At 41.6% G+C, this 16,626-nt stretch overlaps 1 protein-coding gene across 2 annotated transcripts in view; it reads right to left on the reverse strand.

Moving 5' to 3' along the window:
* Positions 1 to 16,626, reverse strand: part of LOC140496479 (plasmanylethanolamine desaturase 1) — a 144,796-nt gene that overhangs the window by 34,080 nt on the left and 94,090 nt on the right. For both annotated transcript variants that reach the window (XM_072596255.1, XM_072596254.1), the window contains one exon: positions 3,720 to 3,864. In XM_072596255.1, coding sequence (XP_072452356.1) covers positions 3,720 to 3,864 — 145 coding nt within the window. The remainder of the gene's footprint in view (positions 1 to 3,719; positions 3,865 to 16,626) is intronic.

Raw genomic sequence — 16,626 nt, forward strand, 5'->3', positions numbered from 1 at the left:
GAAAGGAAGGACTACAAGGAAGGGTGATAAAAAGATCGATCAAAGTGGTATGATCTAAAAGATCTTCAGTGGTGAAAGGGAAGCAATTTCAGGGCACAGAGATTAGATGGCTAGAATTCAAAAAGGTGAGATGAAGGAACCTGAGAAACAGTGCATTCTCAAAGGCAATGGGCCTCAACTGGATTATAGAAAACTTGAAATGCAATGTCAGTAAGGAATTTGAACAGCAGAAAGACAGCTGGAAATCTGAGGTGTTGGACGACCAGGAACCAATGTATGTTCTCAAGCCAATGTAAACCAGGGCAGACATGAGCAGGACGAGTGCAGGATTGAACAGTGACAGCTGAATTTGCAAGGGTTTGGAGGGTGGAGGATAAAACAGCCTGAAGAGAATGGGACTAGCAAGTGTGGAGTTAAAAAAAAAACATGAGGTTTTCTGAAGAAATCTGGCTGAGGTAGATGATGTCATAAATGTGGAAGCTGATAGAATTCCTTCAGTGTGGAAACAGGCGCTTTGGTCCAACAAATCCAGACTGACCCCCAAAGAGTAACCCACCCAGACCAATTCCCATACCCTATTATCCGATACTTATCCCTAACTAATGGAACTAACCTAAACATCACTAAACACTATGAGCAATTTGGCCTGGCAAATTCACCTGACCTGCACATCATTGAATTATGAGAGGAAACTGGAGCACTCAGAGGAAACCCACACAGACACAGGGAGACAGTCTGTGTTAAGTTTGCGCAGTCTCTCAGGGCTGGAATCGAACCTGGGTCATTGGTGCTGTGAGGCAGCAGTGCTAACCACCAAGCCACCATGCTGCCCATTTGCAACAGCTCGTTGCAGAGGGATCAGAAGGAGCACCCAGATTCCAAACAATCGGCGCAGACATGGTGGGTCAGAAGACCTTTTCTCTGCACTGTATAACAATTCAGAGACAGTCTGAGTTAACATGAGGCTTTGGGCAGGATGGGGATGATATCAGTGGCATAGGTACAGAGTGAGAGGGACAACTAATCTGGTCTTCCTGAGGCTTAAATAGTGGAAATTGTAGCTCATCTAGTACTGAATGTCAGAGGAGGAGTCTGACAACATACGGCCACTCTCGGGGTGATAAAAGAGCAGAGTGTCACCACAATACAAGTGGAAAAAATACACAATATCTTCAAAAATACATTGAGAACAAAAATTCAATTCCACAATTTGTAGTTCATCACTTAACTTGTTTAAAACCACATGTTGGGAGTACATTGTTTACATTTTAAAGGAAAAGCATGATCCAAGTTTACATGCTAACCTCATCTCCGTGGGGAAAGAGCACTGCCTTGTACATTCCGAAGGCAAGCTGCCTCTTTAAAGAGATAATGCTAACTATGGTTGAACCAGCTTACACTTATAGTGCAGCTTTAGGTAGCGTGACACAAAAAAATCTCTTCTTCTGAACATCTACAAACTAATATCCGTTAAATAAGTTCCATAAGAATACCAGTGCTTTCATGAATCATAACACTAGTCAAAAGAAAAGTGAAACAAAAAAAAAGAAAAGTTGCTTTAAAAAATAAAGACTTCAAAGCACAGATGTGACAAAACTTAAATAAAATATGCTCATTAAAATATATTTGTTGCAGCCTCTTAAGTAAACATAGTAGTTTGTCACCATGATTGACAAGAAGACAGCCTCCATAATTAGTGGTGTTTTAATTCTTTCTCATGAGTTTGAAAGCGAGCAGACTCTTATCCAAAAATGCAGGCACTCCCAGTTGAGACTCTAGCCCAGAGATTGCTTTATATTTGACTGGTGCTACAAATACTGCGTGGTCTTTTTGGCAACATTTGAATTGTTGAATGTCTTAGCAGCTAAACTATTATGAGCTTCACAGCTGCTGCCAAGTGTTTCATTCCATATTAGGATAGAGGTCGAAAATACAGCCACATCTGGTGCAAAGCTTCGCAAATGAATTCTGACCTTTCAAGTGCTCCAGAGTTAAAGTTTACCTGGACTTCTAGTGAAGTCATGATCTGGCCAGCTGCCCAATTAAGAGGCTCTAGGCCCCGGCATCAATATCTGCAAATTTATTAGCCCAAAGAACTGGAATAGGGTGGGAACAAAAACAACACCCACAGTTTCTCAATCTAGTGTTTCCAAAAAGAGTCTCTAGCCCATTGGGAAATTTCCTTTTAACAAAGGAAGAATTGCAATGTCAAATTGCAATTTATTTCTCTCCCGTTTTCTCAAAATTCCCAACCAGTGGGCCTATGCAGAGGCTTAATTTGATTCCCAAAGATCATTCTAACTTCATAGCCAGGGATATGCTAACTTAATATTGTACTCAGTCACTGGTGCACCATCTAAAATTATTACTCACCAAAAGGAGACTAGCTGATTTCAAATAAAGTAATACCCACACCTCTTCTCCTCCTCAAAGGCTCTTCTGGTGCAGTGGTAGTATCCCTACCTCTGAGCTAGGAGATCCCAACTGCTCCAGAGGTGTGTAATAACATCTCCAAAAGGGTGATTGGAAATTACCACAGCTCCTTCTCTATACCGTGATCCACCACCCTGGCCCTTCAATCTCCCACCCGCACTTTCAGCTTCCAAACCAGAATCAGTTCCTGAAGCAGCACTTTACTTGCACTTCGCACAATCTAGTCTACTGCACTCACTTCTCAGTGTGGTCTCCTCTATACTGGGGGAACGAAGCATATACTGGGGGACCATTTCATGGAACACTGTGCTCTGACCCTGAGATTCCAGTTGCATGCCACTTCAACACCTCATCCTGTTCCCTGGCCAACATCTCTGTCTCAGGCTTGCTGCAGTGCTCCAGCAAAACTCAGCACAAGCTGGAAAAACAGAACCTCATTTTCTGCTTGATGGCCCAGCAGCCTTCTGGACTCAAGATTGAGTCGAACAATTTGAGGGCTTGAGCTCTCCCATGTCCTTATCCCAACCCCCACACACCAGACCTTGTTATTACATGGTCTGCTATTACACACAAACCATTGGTAGCTACCAACAGTCCCAAATAATAGCTATTCACCTTCCTAGCCAGATTTTAATCCACTCCTTTGTCTGTCCAACTGTTCTTTTTTCTCTTAAGGCTCTACTCCCACCTATCATTTACTCCTTATATTGTCACACCTCCAATCCTATCTTCTGCATAGAAACTAACATTTTTCTAGACACCATCAGTTCTGAGGAAGGGTCACCCAACCTGAAATGTTAATTCTGCTTTCTCTCCACAGGTGCTGCCAGACCTACTGCGTTTGTCCAGCAACTTGATTTTGTTTCTAATCTCAGCCTAATGTTCTGAGGACTTCGGTTCAAATCCATGACAGACGGTAAAATTTGATTCAATAAAAATCTGGAATAAATCTGCCATCCATACCTGGTCTGGTCTACATATGACTCCAGATCCACAGCAATGTGATTAGTGCTTAATTAAGAATGGGTAGTAGTTTCATACTCTAGGTAATCTAATCTAATCTAAATGTTGGCAAAGCCATTGACACCCACATTCCATGAATTAGAGAGGAAACCAGACAGAAACATCAACTAATCCTTCTAATTACAGTGCCAATAACCTCCTCACAATCTGTGCAGTTTGTAATTAGGACATTGAGATTGGAATTGGAATCTTTAATGCTCAGAAATTTAAAGATCTTTTTATCCAATTAAATGGCATCACAATAAAGAGTTACATAATCTCACCTGGACTGTTAGTGATAAACTTGTAGGTCATATGGGCCAGAGGAATAATAGTGAACATACAGTTATCACCGTTAGTCTCAATGAAGTCATGCCTTGTTATTGCAGTTGGGTCAATATGATGCTCTCGAAAAGGTCTTATAAATGCCTGTATATAAACAAGAGAAAACAAAAAAAAATTGAAGTGTGGCTTGACTTTTTCTCCAATCTTACAAATATGTTAACCAAATGGTGACAGATATATCAGAAGTATGTCTAAATCACATGTTTTAATGATAGCTGCTTGCAGATAAAGGGAAGCTGTTTTACTGCTGATAGAAATCTTTGTAAATATGGTGCAAATTAAATTATGAAGTATTACAATTATACATTAGGATTGCTGGTCATATGTTCTGGAAGACCCATACTCAAAGCTCCAATCACTGAATATTATATTTCCAAATTACACATTGCACCGTATTTGTTGAACATGAACAACATGTGATGTTTGGGCGAAACTTGTTAGCTCAAAGCTTTCTGCGTCACTCTAATTGAAAATATTTGGGCAACATTCAAAAGCGAGGAGATTCCATATTCAGAGCTTGCTTGCTGGAAATGGTCACTAATGTCCTTCTGCAGCAGTTTAAAGGACAAGGATGTACAAACACAAACATGCAATACAGCAGCAAAGGATTTGAAATGGCAGGAGTGTGTAGCAGTAGGGTTTCCATTACAAATTCGGAAATGTTGGTGATTGAAATTAAGCTGAGCGACAGGGTTCGGAGCAGATCACTAACAGGAACAGCACAGGGGAAATGGAAGATGGTGGACAGACCTGGACAACAATTCTCCAGAGGAACGACACTCCCGTTATGCCAGAAGACCTCTACCATTTAATAAAGTGCTTGCTCCTATTGTTATAATTAGTCTAATTCCTCTCGCCACCAACTTTAATTGCCAAATATTCCATGTTTTAGCACTTCTCCCCAGAACACAAGTTCACAGATTTAGATAGATTTTTAATGAGATGGGGAAAAGGCAGGAGAGTGGAGTTGAGGATTATGGATCAATCATGATCTCATTGAGTGATAGAGTAGACCCGATAGACTGAAGGATCAACTTCTGGTCTTTCATCTTATGATCTTATCTAACCACATTCCAACTACTGCTTTTTAATTAGGGTTTGATTGCATATCGAGCAAAAATAAATTACTGTTTAACAAGCAATCAATTGGGGAGGATAGGGGATGTTAACCTTTGTGTTTAATAGAATTAACCAGAGAACGTATTTATGCACTTTTATGATTGATGAATCCTATCACTGAACCTCTTAAATTCTTTCCGAACCAGAAGGTTTATTGCCAGGTAAGGAAGGATGAATATGCTTCTCCGTTTTAAACTTCTTTGTTTTCTGGAACGATTTCTTTTTAGCATGAGATTATACCTCTCATTAAGAAAAATATGCGTACTCAATGCGTATTTTAACAGAAAAGTTGCAGCTAAATGTTTTCTTGAGTGAAAGAAAGAACAGTTGTGTTATTAGCTCATACTGAGAAAAACAAAAAAGTTGCATCAAGAATATACACACACAGACTACAATGATGTCTTGTATCCTCAGCAGCAGCAAATCATTCTATTGCCTTTTGAGGTTTCGATGATCTAATGTTTCTTTATAACCAGCTCTCTCCAGTTCATTCCAGCCACAAATCCACCTGCCTCCTCAATGAAAAGTAGCTCCCTGAAATACTGTTAATTTGTGTATTCCAACATCTGAGTTCCTTATTCCTGAGCTCTAAGATTTCAAGGCACGACTGGCCAGCACCAGGGACCCGGGTTTGACTCCAGCCTCAGGCAGGTGCCTGGGTGAAGTCTACACATTCTCCCTGTGTCTGCATGGGTTTCTTCTGGGTGCTCGGATTTCCTCCCACAGATGTGCAGATTAGGCACATTAGCCATGGAAAAAATGCAAGGTTACAGATTTGGGGGAGGATTCTGGGTAGGATGCTCTTCAGAGGGTTGGTGTGGATTCGATAGACTGAACAACATAGGGATTCTATGACTTTCTTCTCTGCTATGTGAAATGTATTACACAGGCATAAATCAGAATAGAAGATATGAGATGCTTCATCCTGACTGGTTGGAATATTTTCAGTAGCTTTGGTAAAAATGCTTATTTCAGTTCAGATAAGTTTAGTTTAATCCATGTTGAAAATGTGTTGCTGGAAAAGCGCAGCAGGTCAGGCAGCATCCAAGGAACAGGAGAATCGACGTTTCAGGCATCAGCCATGAAGTGTGGCTAACCAACGTGGTCAGCTGATTACTATGGACATTTTAAGTCATTGTCTTCTGTTGGCAAAATATTTATGCCTTGAAAGTCCCAGGTATTAAAACTTGGTGATGGAATGTGAAATTAACCCATCACTATCGTGACAGATGCAATTCTAAATTCTTCTTTTGAATATGGTATGGCAGGAATAGGGAGGTGGATGAAGGGGACTCCAAATGTTACAAAACACAAAAGCCTGCGTTTGCTGACATGCAAAATGCATTTTTTAAAAAGATCAATAAAAAAAACCCAGCTACACATAAAACTGGAAAGAACGGAATGAAAGAAAAAAAATTATTAAATGCAAAGCAGTGTCAAGCAAAGTAACCTTTTAATACCAGCCTTTTTATTGCACATGCACAAAATGAGAAAAAAAAAGAAGAGTCCATTGCAGTCAGTAATTATAGGCAGTTGTTGGCATCAGCAAACACTTCGAACCCAACATAAAAATGTTTGGCATGTATAACTCTGCAACCAAGTAAACTGTAATTTACATCGGTGAGCTAAATGTGCACTCTTCCACAATCAGCTACTTTTAAAGTGAAATGTAAGTCACACCAATTACTTGGTTCAGGCCTGTGGTATATGCATCAGTGTAAATAGATGAAAATAATTCAAAGCCCTGCTCAAAAATATGATTTGCTGTCTCTATAGTTATTGCCTGTCATTTGCTCATGGAATAAGTCGATACAGCCATCGTATAATGAGAGCTTTAAAAAAGCTGAATTAGTGGGGAAATCAAATATCGAATGCAAAGTGGTTCATCTTTAATCAAAGTTAAAAAACAAATGGTGCGCATTGTCAAATTTGGACAGGGACTCGTACCAGTTTTGTCACTTCAACTGACACAAAGCCTGAACAGTGGCTACTCAATTGGCAGAGGAAAGATTCAGCAGAAACAAGGATCAGGAACAACATCAATGAGGATAATAAATGATGAAGAGAGAAGAGGGAGTAAACAAATTGGTCAAGTACAGAGGTCATGTGGTACTCTTGTGCAAAAAAGTTTTAGTCACCTTCTCCCTCACCTTCCTGCTTCGAAATAGAGCATATCCCTTCTGCACCAACTCTCTTTTAATGAATGTATTTACTTTTTAAATGTCACTATGACAAAGAGGTGGCATTCTCCAAGGAAGATTTCAGTTAGCCCCATAAGAAAATACACAATATAAAAAATGATCTATGAGTGCACAAGGGGAAAACTAAAAGAGGAAGAGTTTTGAATACAGCAGAGAGAAAAAAAAACAAGTAGAGTGAAAAACAAACTGAAAACTACAATGTCACAAGTATGGAGGTATGAAAAGGCCACAATAGAAGAGCAAGTCAGCCCTAGTTTGGTCTCTTTTAACAATTCAGAAAAATTATAATCGGAAAATACTCCGCAAGCTAATTTCTGCTTTCAACTAACAAGAGACCACATTCACTTGTGTGAGGAGTCACAAGATAAATACCTCAGAGTTTATGCAGAGATCTGCTCCCAGTTAGTATGTGTATTCGTCTGCCCAATAAACAAGGTCAAATGCTGAAAGTTGGTATTCCAAATTCTTAGTAATAACAGCAGTATTCAGATAATTGAAAATGTTACAAGAAGCCAGAAAACATCTTTCACCAGTCCTTTTCCATATATACATTTTTCTCTGGCAGTGAATCGAAGCAAACCACTGCATCTTTTAAGTGAGAACACTTAGTGTAGAGTACAGAAGAAAATAACATTTCTTAATGTCACAATGCTTAAAAGTTGAAGTTTTTTTATTCTTTGCTGAAATGTGCATGCCTCTGACAAGGTTTATCTTTTGTGCCCATCCCTAAATGCCTTGAAATGAGTGGCTTCCTCTGCCACTTCAGAGGACAGTTAAAAATCATCCCTATTGCTGTACTCTTAAATTACATGTAAGCCAGTCTAGGTAAGATTTCCTTCCTCAAAGGGCATAAATGAGCCAACGATAAAGATATTGATTCACTATTGTTAACCATCCAAATCTAGCTTGTTGCATTTCACACACAGCATCATCCTGACAGGTTTGTCACATAATTTAATAGTCTATCTCTATCCTTATCATTAACTTCCGAAACTGCTATGCTTCAGTCGATATTTACCCAACACTTTGAGTGGAATTTTCCCCAGTCTAGCATGTGCATGCAATACTGGGATATTTTGGAATATGTGAAGAGAATGAAAAAAAATCTTAGAATCCTGACGCGAAAACATTTTGCAATCTTTCCCCTTAAGCCTTAATGGCAATTTCAGAATTGTGCTATTGAGTGGTCTTATTTCTACAAATATTCAGCAGTACTCCATGTTGTCTTTTTATATGTCACTTCCAAATCTCTCCTTCCTCAAGAAACTCAAGCACAAATTTCTGACACGAAAGCAGGTATCTGGAAATTATAGCTCACTGACAGATTGCCCTGGCTGCCATCCAAATATATCTCCAGCACAATGTCCACACGTGCTCCATGGACACCATCCTTCTCACCCCATTGTCCATGACAGTCAGCGTAGGCAAGCTGCAGCCTCACCACTTCACGACTCCAGCTCTTGGACCAAATCTCTCACCATTTCAGCCCTTCAACATTTCACTTTGAAACACAGGGATACCTAGAGTATGCATAGTTCTGCCAGGTCACTTTGGCACAGGGACAAAGGCATCTGTACGGGATGCATCCTACAGCCCTGAGCTTGCTTGCTTAGTGCGCACTCACTTTGCGCATACCTAGAGGCTGCCAGCCTCTAACTAATTCATCCTGAACAGCAGAATGACACTCTGTTAAGGTTGCTATTGAGTGATACTAGTGTGTTGACAATAACAGTTGAGCAGTTGATGTAGAGATCCTGGCTTTGCAGGCTAGCGGAAATCTGCTGTTCAGATTCCTTTCAACAGTGACTGAATTCCAACTTTCAGAGTGAGAGAGAGACATTTCTTTTGCTTTGTATGTACCATAGTTGTGTTTAGAATGGCTGTCTTCAAACCTGTGGCCTTCAGAGCACTTTCGTCCATGCAGTAGGACATCCAGACAATAATGCAGACGAGACATGCACTCAGTTTTTAGCCACTGCTTTTGAATATTTGTGAAAAGTAAAACTGACATGTCTGTGAAAGCTGGCTTTCTGTTGAGGGGGGCACAGATAGACCACTTGCTATCCCATCTTAAGTCTGTCCCTATTTGAAGCTTCCCTGACATAAATATGAGACATTCCTGGAGATTCATACAGAATTGTGCCAGACAGTCACTGCATTAAGATCCTTAGGGTACTTTTTCTCTCTCAGTAGCAGTGTTCTTTTTAAAACAAAACACATTTTGGAATTAAAAGCAAAACTTTTCTATGAATATTTCGGGGCTCGTTATAACACCTGCCATTCTGTAATTTTAGAAATTATTTATTACAACTGGAATAGTCCAAAAATATACTGCTACTTGCCAAACAACTTCTTACCCTATACCAAAGTAACAGTGAACTACAGAAAGCAGTTCCCAGAACAAACCCTGATGCAGTTGTTATTCTCTCTGATGGCTCTCTGCTTTATTCCAACATACTTTATTCATAAAAGGTTCTAAATCAGTTCTGTACACTCTTTGCTGAGGAAGGAAACAAAAAAAGCATTGGAATTTTGACATTTTTTAGAGCTTCTCTACAGTTGCAAAAAACAAAGACATTTTTGACTTATACAGGGAACAATTTATGTTCATTTTGAGGCACTGAGACGATTGACAACTAAAAAGACCTCATTATACTTTGGCAGAAAGATCTGACACAGTAGGCTTTCCCCACTGTGCCTAGGCAGAGTGTGTCCCTCAGCATATAACCCTGGACCTTAAAATATGCCAGTATGCAAAATTCAATGAGGGCCAACCCCTTGCTCTGGAAGACCAACAGGTTTTGGATAGACCAAAGAACGTCTTTCACAGAGTTGATGGTCCTCCAGGCACAGTCACTGTCTGTATCAGTGTATCCCCCAGGGAACAGACTGTAGAGCACAGAGTCCTGCTTAAACTTTTCATGCTCTCAGACCACTTTCCTCCCTGAGTGATGTTGACTGCCTGTCATTGGGCCTTCACCTCAACTGATCCTACAGGTAATGCCCATCCCTGGAGGTGATGTTAACTGCCTGATATTGTGTGTGTGTGTCCCCCCACCCCCCGGCTGCTGCTCTAGGCGTTTCTGACTGCCTTTCACCAGCTCCTCACCTCGTTTTCTCCGCTATGTGATGCTGACTGCCTGACACTGTGTCTTCACCTCAGCTGATCCTGCAGGTAATGCCCATTCCTGCAGGTAATGCTGACTGCCTGACATTGTGTCCTCACCTTGGCTGCTCCTCTAGCCTCAATCTTTTCTCCCATGAAATGTGCACATTACAGTTTGCGACTTTTCTGTGAACATTACCCAATATATCAATCTCTTTTTGAAGGTGATGCCTACAGAACAACAGTTCAAAGTTTGAGATGACTAAAAATTTTAAAACATGATTTGACGTAACATAACCTGTCATGTCAACCAATCGAGATATTGGAAGAATATTCTACAGGCTACTGAGCCTTGCTAGTAACCCAATGCAATGATTGGTTACTGTCTGCACATGACTAATAATCTGACCAAAATCCTTTTGCTCTCAACCAGTTATGATTCTGTTCCAACCAATCAATAATAGCAACTTGCCATCTAATTATTTGATGGTTGGATCCTAAAGTGTGTAAGGCTCTCACATGACTGTAAGAATTGCTGGTGCAGCTTTTTGTGGCAAGTAGTGATCATATCAAGTCCCCACTGTGTTAATCTAATGGGCTGGGAGGCTCTGGTGAATATAATGCAAAGACAGACTGTAGCCTCATTACTCAAGAGTGTTACAGCATACAGTTAAGTGGTTCACATATAAAGGAAGCACTTGTAAAATTGTTGCATTGATATAACACAGACATTTTAACAAAAAACACATCGTATTCCAGACACCTTTATGGCACCAGTAATCTAGACTTGCTAAAACCTGCTCCCTGTTCTGGTGTCGCAATTGATTTTATTCTCTTTCAGCACAAGTTAGTTTGTAGCAATAAAATCCTACACCACTGCAGTCCTCAGATAGTGTCCAGTATAACAATTCTGCAAAAGTGTTTTGAGCTTTAAAACCTTTGCTTACTACAATGAGGACAACAACCTGAAACAGGTGACAGTTCTTTTAGTGTCACAGGCACTCCAGAATAAATATCAGCAGTTCGTTGAGAAGTAGGAAAGGCATTTAAAAATAGCAAATACACTTCTAAAGGAAGCACTGAAGCAGGATTATTCAGTGTACAAATGCATTGACTGCTACAGGCCAGGTTGAGAAAGCAGTTAAACTAAGGCATAGGTAACTCAGTGGTTAGCATTGCTGCCTCAAAGCATCAGGGACCCAGGTTCGATTCTCGCCTCAAGTGACTGAGTGGAGCTTAGACATGCTTCCCTTAGACATTCTGCATGGGTTTCCTCCCACATTCCAAAAATGTGCAGGATGGGTGGATTGGCCATGCTAAATTTTCCATAATGTTCAGGGATGTGCAGGCTAGGATTAACCATGGGAAATGCAGGATTACAGGGATAGGATTGGAAGTGTCTCTGGGTGGGATGTTCTTCAAACGGTCAGTATGAACCCACTAGGCTGAATGACCTACTTCCACACTGTAGGGATTCTATGATTCTTGATGATATTGAATCCTGCAGCAGTTTACACATGGAGGCAGAGTGTATAAAAGCAAGGCGCTTTGGTGAACTTACTAAAAACACTACTGTGGTCCCAACTTAAGTATGGTGTCCAATTCTGGGCTCCACACTTTAGGAAAATGTGAAAGGATTGGAGGGACTATAGACAAGAATTAAAAGCCACTGAGGACTGAGAGGAGGATAAATTTCTTCACTTTTCGGGGTGGTGGACCTGTGGAATTCTCTATCACTTAAGGCTGTGGAGCCAAGTTACTGAATATATTCAAGAAAAAAAGGTAACACTAAAGTTGCTGTGGTCTTACCAGACCATTGGGTGGTGGTGGTTTAATCTGAGGATCACCACACCTTAGGTGAAGGGAGAGGCTGAGAAAGAAAATCCTTCATCATAACCTCAAACATTGCTGCCAACTGAACGCGCTCTGCATCATGAACCAGCTGTCCGGCCAATTCAAGACTTATATCGGCGAATTTCATCATGGTTTCTCCATATGGCTCATGGCTTTTCCCCATTGATTTCCGCAACTCTCCTCATTAGTTATGTCCGACATGGTGCCCTATTTGTGCTGACTTCCTTCTCACCATTGGTGGAAGCATTCACCACTGCTGGGATCTCACGGGGTTCCCAGCACAGCACCATTGTTAAAGCACTGTTCTAATTTTTAATTTTAAAGTTCATGATATGGGAAGGAAACAAAACAAAAAAGCTTCTCAGGGCATATAGGTGACATGGCTGACACTCCATTGCAAATACAGGAGCACATTGTAAAGGTGTTGCTATTTAAGAACCAAGCTCCACAGATTACCAGTCCTTAGCGCCATGCCCTGCCTAAGAGAGCATTACTCTTGCCCCAGTGCTCAGTACAGTCCAACTTCTTTTCATGGCTCACTGGGGGAGCATCACAGGCTGGTAAACCTTCAAATGGTTGAAAACATTCACTTTTATACTGCAATAACAAAAGCGAATTAGAAACAAGTAAAAGTTGCAGTTGCCTCTGGGTATAGATAAGGGCTGCTCGTGTTCCAAGCAGCAACAAGTTCACAGTCAATGATTGATCACCGTACCCAGCTCACAGCTACTGGAGCTGCTGTCAATTTAACCCTGCGTGGTTTGTTGTACCCAGCGCTGCAGCGCTCTGTCATGCTGAAGGTGATGCTCCTCCTGCTCAACATCGTTACCAAAAATGATTGCAATATACCAGCTCTCCAATGTCCAGCACATGGCCTCATTGTCTGCTGCATGCAATGATTATCAGCTCACTGCCTGGAGTTCACTTCAAAGACACCCTAAACCCATCCAAGCAATGGAAACTCACCTTCAGCAGGGCTATCGTCTACTCCATGATGGCCCAAGTCGAACAATGGGTAGCGCTGCATCTACACTCTGCCTTGGTCAGGCTACCATCAAATGGAGGCATTAGCCATTGTTGTAACAGGTTGCTTTGGTCTCCCAGCAACCATCCTTAGAATGCATCAAGCCCATGAAATGAAGGAGGAAGATAAGAATTCCCAAAGATAAAGGTATCATGGCAGTTCCCAGTAGACCCGGAATAGACTTTAACGATCTGATACCAATGATCACATATAACTTGTGCATTGATGGAATGGAATCAGTTTCTGTTGGTGTGAGTTGTGTTATGATATGGCCCTCTCATAGGACATCGTTGTTTGCATCAGGGGAGAGCCGGCTTCATTGGCAAAAACATCTACTGTCTGGTCTGCAGCACACTGACCCCATCACTGAGAAACAAGAAGTGGCATGATCTGTCACAGATTTCCTCAGTAACAGCCTTGAAACATTTGTGGGTTGAGGGGTTGTGAGATCCCACACAGGGCCCCAGTGGATCACTGAAAGCAGCCAAGTCCATCAAAGTTTAATGCAGCTGTCACCCTCACAGCCACTCACTCCTTCATGTCACAGTCCTACTCCTGGAGTTGGCATAGTCAAGCAAGGGTTGTCACTCACATTGCACCTCTGAAATTCACTTTTTTGTCCATGTGTGAATGAAGACTGTACTGAGATCAGGAGCTAAGTGGTCCTGGTGGAACCCAGACTTGGCATCACTGAGCAAGTTAGTGCTGCGTGAGAGCACTGTTGATGACTCCTTCCATCACTTTACTGATGATCAAGAGTAGACTGATGGGGGATATTTGGCTTGTTTGGATTTGTCCTGTTGTGTGTACAGGATATACCTGGGCAATTTCCCAAATTGTCAGGCAGATGCCAATGTTGTAGCTGTACTGGGCCAGTTTGGCTAGGAGTGTGATACATTATCAACCACAAGTCTTCACTATTATTGCTAGAATGTTGTCAGGGCCCTTTGCAGTATCCAGTGTCTTGAACAATTTCTTTATACCACAGGCAGCGAATTGAATTAGCTGAAGACTGTGATGCTGGGGACCACTGGAGGAGGCCAAGATAGATCATCCACTGGACACCAGGCTGAAGTTTGTTGCAAATGCTTCAGTCTTATCTTCTGCATGACACTGGGCTTCCCCATCACTGAGGATGGGGATATTTGTGGAGCCTCCTTCTCCAGTGAGTTGTTTAATTATCCATCAACACTCACAACCGGATGTGGCAGAATGCAGGGCTTAGATCTGATCCATTGGTTCTGGAATTGCTTAATTCTGTCTATCACTTACTGTTTAGTGAGTGGCATGCAAGTGGTTCGGTTTGGTGGCTTCACCAAGTTGACACCTCAACTTCAGGTATGCCTGCTCCTAGCACGTCCTTCTGCACTTTCCATTGAACAAGGATGACCTCCTGGCTTATTAGTAATGGTTGGGTTGGAGGTTATAGGTTGTGCTGGAGTACAATTCTGCCATTGTTAATGACCCACAGAGAACCATGGATGAACAGTCTTAAGATGATACATCTGTTTGAAGTTTGAATGATTTAGCACAATGACATGACGGAGGTGTATTCAATGTGAAGGCGGAACTTCATCTCTACAAGTTCTCTGTGGTGCCCGCTCTTATCGATTCTGCAGATTGGTAAGAATGAGATCATGTATGTTTTTCCCTCTTGTTGGTTTCCTCCTCATCTGCTGCAGACCCAGTATAGCAGCTATGTCCTTTAGGGCCCAACCAGATTGATCAGTAGTGCAGCTGCTGAGCCACTCATAGTGATGGATTTTGAAATCCCTCACCCAGAGTACATTCTGCACCCTTGCCATTCTCAGTGCTTCCTCCAAGCATTATTCAACATGAAGTAGTGCCAATTCATCAGCCAAAGGAGGACAGTATTTGGTAATCAGCAGGAGGCTGCCTTGTTCAAGTTCAATTTGGCACCATCAGACTTCATTTTGTGCAGAGTCAATGTTGAGAACTCTCAAGGAACTATCTCTTGACTGGATACCACAGTGCCACACCACCTCTGCTGAGACGGGATATGCCCAGACCTGGTGATGGTGCTGTTGAGATGTTGTCTAGAGGTATGGTTCTGAGTAAGACTGCAGAAGGCTGTCGCTGGTCTATTCAATGAGACAGCTCTCCCAATTTTGGCACTACTCTTGTTTTAGGGTCGACATTGTTGTTTCTGGTGCCTAGGTCATGACTCGGCCTTTTACCTACTTTGAAATTTTCTAGTGACTGTTAAAACTGATTGGCTTTCTAGGCCATTTCAGAGGGCAGGTAAGACTCAACTACTGGATACATATGTAGGCCAGACCAGATAAGAACAACAATGTTTAAAGTACATTTGTGAACAACATAAGTTTTTTTGATAATCGACAATAGTTTTATGTTTGTCAGTAGACATCTAGTTCTAGATTTTCACTGAATTCAAATTTACCATCTACCATGGCAGAAGTATTGCGAGCCTTTAAGCTCTAAATGAGGGGACAAAGCACAAAGAGGCAAGACAAGCCAGAGATGTTTTATGTACCCAAATAGTTGCAAAGTGAGTGAACACTAACAGGCCAAGTGAGGAGCCCTGTGTCCAAACAATAAACTGGATATCTGTTCCTGTACACTGGTAATGTGTTGCTGGAAAAGCTCAGCAGGTCAGGCAGCATCCAAGGAGCAGGAGAATCGACGTTTCAGGCATGAGCCCTTCCCTGAAACGTCGATCCTCCTGCTCCTTGGATGCTGCCTGACCTGCCACGCTTTTCCAGCAACACATTTTCAGCTCTGATCTCCAGCATCTGCAGTCCTCATTTTCTCCTGTACACTGGTAGTAGCATATCAATGATAGTGTGTTCCAAAGTGCAATACTGAAGTGCAGAACCATACTCTAAGGGGTGTTTTCCCAACTGACTCGCCAATGCTCATGTCTTTTAGGGCTGGGAAGATTCTATCCATTGAACAACACATAAATATAACTTTATCAAGAGCTTAGTTCATGCACATGCTACCTATTTAGTCACTATCACACCATTTTTAATCACACTACTTTCCAGTGGTTCCTTCCAGGTCCACCTCAAAGGCCGATTTCTTTGATCTCTAAAGGTCACCCACTGTAAGTCTAGCCAACAGTTATGGTCACCCAAAGGTTGTCTCTTGCTGCTTCACTTTTCGACAGCCTTGAACCAAGCACCGTGCCAAGAGCAGCCTTTTTCCCACCATTGACCACAAGGGAAGCTCTTTTCAGCTATTTCAAACTTGACACTTGTGTCTGCAAGTCAGATTCGTGTCCAGTCGAACTGCTAAAATCACACATTTAAGAGGCATTAAGAAGGTCCCATTAACTCATGAGAGATTCAGTTTGTTGGCAGAATACTATCTGGATAGCTGTTTAAAACCTTGAAATCTAGGTGCAATTAATTAACACTGCCTATCCACACACCTTTACATTATTGTTTTAACATAAGCAAATATTGTTTTTTTTAAATGAAGCCTCATACAGTTCTTATTTTTGGGGCACTGCCCTCATCAAATTCAGAGGAACTAGCACACTAGATTATTAATGGGGA

Source organism: Chiloscyllium punctatum, chromosome 26, assembly GCF_047496795.1.
Source record: "Chiloscyllium punctatum isolate Juve2018m chromosome 26, sChiPun1.3, whole genome shotgun sequence".
NCBI classification, from domain to species: Eukaryota; Metazoa; Chordata; class Chondrichthyes; order Orectolobiformes; family Hemiscylliidae; genus Chiloscyllium; species Chiloscyllium punctatum.